General features: G+C 31.4%; 2 protein-coding genes across 2 annotated transcripts; one reads left to right on the forward strand and one right to left on the reverse strand.

Moving 5' to 3' along the window:
* Positions 1-7: 7 nt before the first annotated feature.
* LOC113369597 (N-alpha-acetyltransferase 35, NatC auxiliary subunit-like) lies at positions 8-3,126 on the forward strand (the record flags this gene model as incomplete). Its single annotated transcript, XM_026610251.1, is given in 6 exon segments — positions 8-130; positions 237-415; positions 502-624; positions 626-701; positions 2,513-2,830; positions 2,989-3,126. Coding segments are annotated over 6 exon segments (957 nt in total), but the record flags the coding sequence as incomplete, so codon positions are not given.
* Positions 3,127-5,943: 2,817 nt separating this feature from the next.
* Positions 5,944-7,077, reverse strand: LOC113369613 (putative uncharacterized protein DDB_G0285119). Its single transcript, XM_026610252.1, has 2 exons — positions 6,264-7,077; positions 5,944-6,119 (listed from the first exon to the last, which is right to left on the reverse strand). Exons 1-2 carry the CDS (start codon positions 7,075-7,077, stop codon positions 5,944-5,946), a joined length of 990 nt encoding a protein of 329 aa, XP_026466037.1.
* Between the last annotated feature and the right edge of the window lie 348 nt (positions 7,078-7,425).

Below are 7,425 nucleotides of genomic sequence, written 5' to 3' on the forward strand. Positions count from 1 at the left end.
CATAGAATCATTTTTTAATTATTGCGCACGACCATTTGCAAATCTCCTGCAATTATGTGGACACAATAGAGCCCGTCAAAGAGATAAACTAGCTAGATTAATAAAAGAATTTTCTTCTATTCATGATGAGGTAATATAAACTAAATGATATAAACTATAAACATATTTATTTGTATTTGAACAAATGAAAAATCAATATTTGTAACTGAAATAATGTTTATTAATTATATTTTAAGGCTGAACGTGTTGATGCTTTTTTACATCCTTTGACCATTCATCATGACGTAGGTAAAACACATTTAGCATGTTTAGCTACTTGGATATTATATCACTGTTTTAGGGTCATAGCTATGTATCTCCTGTCAGGATTGGAACTCGAATTATATAGTGTACATGAATATCATTACATATTCTGGTAAGTATAAAGCATACTTTATTATTAAAAAAGTTTTGTGTATTTTATCTAATTTTTATTAACATTATAATAACTTTTTACTATAGGTATCTTTATGAATTTTTATATGGATGGCTGGTGTCTGCTTTGAGTCGAGCTGACAATTACTTGAGTGAACAATTATCAGCAGAAGCATTACGAGCTGCCAAAGGTAGTCGCAAAAAGCCAAGAAAAAGAAACTAGATCTTATGGAAGGGAAATTATAATGTATCAAGCTATGCAAAATATGTGTGGAGGATATTATAAGGTAATAATAATTAAATACTGACTAGATGCTAACTTAATTATTATTATTACATTGTTTTAATGAGAAAATCCGATTTGCCAATTTTGTTTTCTCAACGTTCTGAATTGAACAAGGCCAAATTTGAAAAAGTAAGTGTGTATGTATGGCGGCGTGCGTATGTGAGCCGATTTTAAAAATTTAAAAGCAATATTTGTAATTCGACAAGGACTTACGCTAATTAGTTTTTTGCAACAACCGGCCGAGCCGTTTCCTTAATGTAAAATTCTTCGTTCACGTTTTGACTCACAATTCTGAATCGATTTTAAAAATTCCAAGATTGGTTGGTAGATATTGTTTGATTATCGTGTTGATTAGTTTTTGGTAAACATCGGCCCGGCCATTTTGTCGTAATTAACTGTTGGTGATTTTGTTTTGCACGATTGTTATGAAATTTTTTTTAACGATAGAGATCATGGTCTTACAGAACATACTAAAATATTACAGAATTACGACAAATCGTTTAATTTTATATATAATTAATTATTATTGATTAATTTTAAGCATTCATCAATGTTTTGAAAAACGAAAGTATTTTTATCTAAAGTTACTGAGAATTAGACCTTTCATTGTCGTTTTCTCAAAAAGAGCTGAATCGATTTTGAAAATTTAAGACATTCGATGAATCTTGACAAACTCGTGATAGCTAGTTTTTTATACGATCGGCTGAGCCGTTTCTTCAGAATAAACAGAGAATTGTAAAATATTGTCTACCTTTTAGCCATTTTTTTTTATTGTCTTTTTGTTGGCTTTGTATGCACGTACATTAGTCATACACATTTTATAAGTTAACGGCTTATCGGTTCGACGATCTGCTGAGCCGTTTCTTTTTAAATTGCAGGAAAGTGAAAAAAAATTTTGTCTACGTTTTATCACGCAATTCTGAATCGATTTTGAAAATTCAATAACCGTTCGAAGATATTTGTTGGCAATCGACCTGATTAAAGGTCGGCCGGCCGTTTACTTGTAATAAAGTGTTAAAAAATAAATTTTCGACGACTTTTATGAATTTTTTTATGGTAGATACCATAGTCTTATATATCATACTAAAATATTACGGCCCTACGATAAGTCGTTTAATTTAAAAAATTCGTCAAAGTTTGCAAAAATTACTATCGTTTTTTTGGCGTTTGTCAAAATTAGAAATTTCATCGACGTTTGCTCAAAAACGCCTGAACCGATTTCAAAAATTTAAAAGCCAATCGATGTATTTTGATGTGGATTATCTTTTCTCAGTCTTGTGCAGCGATCGGCCGAGCCGTTTCTCTGTAATTTGGAAAAAAGTGTTAAACTTTTCGACCACATTTAAGCTCATACTACCGAATCGATTTTAAAAAATCAAAAACTGTTCGAAAGATATTAGTTGGGAATGATACTGATTAGTTTTAGGTGAAAATCTATCAAGCCGTTTTTTGTAATTAACTGTTAAAAAAATTTAAGCCGATTTATATAGAACTTTTTTGGCGATATATATCATGATCTTATAGAACTTACTGAAATATTACGGCCTTACGGCAAGTAGTTTAATTTTAAAAAATCTTCAAAGTTTGAGAAAATGAGTAGTTTTTTTTTGATGTTTGTTAAAATTAAAATCAGACGATTTACTTGGTATATCTATAGACAGAGTACTTGGTCTTATAAACATACTAAACCATTGAAGTCCTACGGAAACTGGTTCAATTATAAAAATCATTGATTTGTGAAAATTCGGGAAGTTCATGTAACTTGCCTTAAGGCAAAATACCAATACCAACTAGTTTATGTCACTTTTTTAGGCGTTATTAGGGCTGCAAGTCGAAGGTCGATTGCCTACACCTAAATCTCCGTTCGATAGTGAACGAGTTCGTTACGAGCACCGTATGGCTCCTTTGGCCCTGCTCGGAACACCACCACCTGTGCACTACGCAGAATTTCGTGAGATGAGATCACAGCAACTGGCTGCAGCAGCTGCTAGAAGATCATTTAACGCAGCTGCAAGCGGAAACGCTGCTTGCGAGGTAGCAGACCAAGCATCTGAATTGTATGCAAGTGCGGTAAAACATTTTCATCAAGCCAGGTCACTTTTGGAAACGATTACGACACCCGATAATGAGGTTTGTGATAATTGATAAGTAATTTATTAACTCTTTCCACTTGGAAGCCGCCGCTCTGGCGGCAAAATACATATAAATCTCGCAAATTCGCGAGTGGAAATGGTTAATATATCTCCGAATTATAATAAATACTAATACAAAGATTTATTTTTCTTCAGGTCACAGACATACTAAAAGTTGCCAAAACGAATTTCATTGTAGTAAAACTGCTCGCAGATGGTCACAAAAGGGACAAAAATCCACCGGAATTTGATTTTTCGATGCACCGCCATTTACCAATTATAAAATTAATTTGAGTGTTCTGTTACATGTTTTATAGAAATTTTATGTGTAGAGATGTACAGAAATAAACTGTTTCTGTCCAATAACGGTATTGAAGAAATTTATTGCATCATTTGGTGATTGGTAAGTAAACAAGGTTAAGTTTATTCATTTTTTATATGTTGGTGAGTAAGTCAATATATGCTCATTTATTGTATGAAATTTATTATCGAATGGGGTTTCACGATTATAGCACAATTTGTATTGTCTTGACATGTTTTGGGATTTTTATGGATGTATTCTGTTTAGTGGTTCAATCATTTTCTCATATAAGTACAGTAGAATCTCGTTTATCCGGTCCTCAGTTATACGGATTTGCGATTATCCGGACTACCAACCGCGACCAATTTATATGTATGTAAATATCTACAATTCGATTTTTTGCATGATTGATGCTGCAGTTTAGTATATGTATGACTATATGAATGTAATTTAAGAAAATATATATGTACATACATAAGAAAGTTTCAAATTCTTAATAAACATTAGTTTAGTTGATATCTATGTACGTATTTGTTATTTTTAATAAATACATAACAATATTCTTTATACATTCGATTATCCCGATTTTCGATTATCCGAATGCCTATCGACGACAATTGGTCGGATTAATCGAGGTTCTACTGTATATCGAACCTTGCCGACACAGACGTGTTGAAAATCTTCGAACTGATATATGAAAATGTTCATCACATTCTGGACCAAAGGTCAACATGGACATCATGGAAAATTTTAACGTAATTGTGGGGGAAAAGGATAATGGAAAACTTTGGGCGGGTTGAAGAACGGTTGGCAAATAAGCTGAACTGGTAGTAGCGCAGAAATAATCTCTGGATCACAAACACTTCATTTAACAAGCGGAAGAGAAAATTACACCAAATTGACCACGTAATTATCAGAAACGGATCTAAAATTAGTGTATGGCGTTAACATTTCCCAAAGACTATATCTACTCAAATCATAATTTTCTGATTACTACTACAGAGACAAAGCTATCAAATATTTTCAAGATGGAGAAGTGAAAGCAGAATCAGTATCTAAAAATTGTAGAATTATAGAAATGACAGGAGAGATAACAACTAAATTTGCAAAGAAAAAGACAACAGAAGGAGTCGTAGAAAAATATTGGAAAGATCAGGGCGAGGATCGTATGGGCCAAATGCAACTGATTAGCTGAATATGGAGTTCAAACTGAATATGGAGTTCAAGGAAGGTCTACACATACTACCTGGTTGATTTTGAGATATGGTCGTGATGAAAGATAAAATGGACTGGTTAAATTGCACTAGTGAGAATAGAAAGTGCTCTACTTTATACAAATTTAAGAAAAAGATGAAACTGTATCAGTGCAATATTGGAAAGAGAACATCATTTGATCTGCGTCGCCAGAGGTAAAATAAAAGAATTATTTGAATTAGAACGATGAATGCAGATGATCGACTGCTTGAGAAGATAACTAAAAGCTGTGATGCAGGACATAGAAGCAAGGATGCAATAATGTGAGAAGTAAAATATTTCTAAGTGAACTATAAATAATGGAAAAGAAGTAAATATGTGTTATCACACGATTGATTTCTCATAATGCAAATGATTATAAAACGTCGTTCTACGCGTAAATGCACACTTCAAAAAGGTGGTCTTGTGACTTATTTATCACAATTGTTTAGTTTTTTTTCTTTCGAAATAATTTGAATATCAAAACTAGTTTCCTCGATGAACGTCTCATTTATTCTGGTTTCTAAATAAATAATAACAATGAAACTCGGTTCATAATTTATCTAATCTTCAACTTGATTTGGGCAAAATTTTCCGCTGTAACAAGAAGATGTTTATATTTAATATTCCAATTTGGTATTTTACTTGCTTTGAACGGAGTTTTGACGAGCACCCCGGATTAAATTGGCTTGGAGTCAATTTTATTTAGTGAAATATTATATTGGAAACCTTTGAATCAAAACTTTTAATTATTCAGTTTTCAATTTTAGTAGTCTGATTTATATATTCAAATCACCGTATGTTCTAATAGCTTGAGACGTCATGAGTACCTATTCCTGTAAAAATAGAAATATTATTTATCACAGAAAATGTTCAAAATGCGTATTTTGCTGCAACTGCATGTTTCAGTATTTTTATGCATTAAATTACTTACTTACTTTGTGATAATTTGTTCCAAGTTGCTAATGTTATGATTTCTAGAGGAGTTTTGCCTTCTCTGGTTCAAACCATGATCTGCAACTTTCCAATTTCTGCCAATATCTTCTCCTGCAGGCTATTTTGGATTTTCATTGAGTTTATCATCGTCTTCAGTTTTTTTGTTATATTGCTTGTACGTTGCTAGTGGTTTTTCTTTATATTTGTTAACAGCCAACTAAATTTTAATACATCGTTTTCAATTACTAATCGAGAATTTTCTTCTGCATTGTTCTCGGAGACGTCTAACTTTATAAGTATCTTGTCTGTTATTTTTGAAATTTCCTAAATTTGTATGTATTGTTTTACTATTTTTATATGAATACTTTCATTTCGTTCTTTTGTTCGCCATTAGTTATACTACGTCGAAGAAAAAACTAGTAACAACTTACCTTGAAGTTTTCTCATCAATTATTTAAGATTAATGTAACTACTCATTAAACTGATGACTTTTATTGCGGTATACAATCTGATCTGATTTTCAATTTTGATTTCAGATCTTCAGATACTCATCCATTGATTTTGATCAAGCTTATCTTTATCAGTTTCTAGTACATGATCTTTGTTTTAAGGTATAGTCACAGAATTTATCGGTTTGAATATCAAGATGTGTCCAAAATTAGGTTTTTCGTTAAATCTGCAACAATTTTTGGGGTACTATAATGCCTGCTGTTTCCATCTATAAAAACAACTGCAGATTTACTACCTCCATCACTTGCAAATAAAGCTTGTTCTGATTTTTTACTTGTTAAACTGGTATATAGTCTTGATGAATTATCTTGGGATGTTTTCAAAATTTGTTTATAAAACTCAAAAATGTATTTAACACTGCTGTCTTTGTTCGTATTGTGTTTACCATAAGTGAAGTTATTGATTCTTGTATGTATGCTTTGAGTTTTCAAAAATATTTTATAAATATTACTGTTTTTCTTGTTTTTATGTCCAATGTATTTTACTTCAGATTCTTGATTATCTGCTTGTTCATGACGTTCATAAACTTTTTTTTTAGTTTGCACTTCGTTATTGGTGTTAATTTTGTTGGACATATAGTAATGCTTTTCTTTTGATTTGCTCTTCTTTTTGGCTACATTTAAGCTTTTAGTTTCTCCCAAAATATCATCGGTAATGTAATAGCATTTCCTAGGATCTGTCCAACAATCTGTAATATTGTTCAACTGCTTATTACTTGACTCTTCAGATGGTTGTTTGATGGTTGGTTTAGGATCATCGTTGCTTAAATACGAATTGTTGCTAAATGTATAAGAATTTTGAAAGTTACTAATATCATCTACCAATTTTGGTTTTGTTTCTTCACTAGTTATTGAATTATCATGACTTCTTAGATTCAATTGATTGTATTCACTTCCTAAAATAGTCGTATTGCTTGAAATACTATTATCACTCGCATTTTCCAGAGCCTGGTCTGTATCAGCCCTGTGGCTTGTGCAGGGATAAGAGTTCGAGTACAGATCGAATTGGTTGATAAATTTAGACGATTTGTTCTCGAAACTATCAGTTTTATTTGTATTAATACTATCGTCAGTGCTATTTTTCTTATTATATTCGTTGTACTCAGTGGGATCAATGTTACTTGATTCACTTGAATTTTCACTTTTATTTACAGAATTGTTTTCTCTTACGCTGTTGGATTGTGTTCCAAGGATTGTTGATTGAGATTCCATATAACTGGCATCTTCTTGAAATGAATCGAATTTTTTGTTTGAATTTATATCCATTCTTACTGAAAAAATAGATGTCAAAATCTGTCATTTTAAAAAATATATTTATTTTAATATAAAGATCGTCATCAAAACCCACACTTACCTTAATGCTAAGAGTTTCTATTGAAAAGATGTTAATATACGAAATTTTGAAGTGTTTACCATTAATTTTGATTTTTATGTTTTATTTGTTTAACGTTTGGGTCATTTTGTTTCTGTATCACTTTTGTTTGTGAAAATGTGATGTTACAATTTTGAAATTTTGACACGTCTCATTATTCAAAACGTTGATGATTTTTCATAATTGAACCATTTTTTGGTATGCCGGTATACCAAAAAATGGTTGAATAATATCTTAGAATG

Source organism: Ctenocephalides felis, unplaced genomic scaffold, assembly GCF_003426905.1.
Source record: "Ctenocephalides felis isolate EL2017-DRISC unplaced genomic scaffold, ASM342690v1 CF-g0.4_SCAFFOLD_00794, whole genome shotgun sequence".
Lineage (NCBI taxonomy): Eukaryota > Metazoa > Arthropoda > Insecta > Siphonaptera > Pulicidae > Ctenocephalides > Ctenocephalides felis.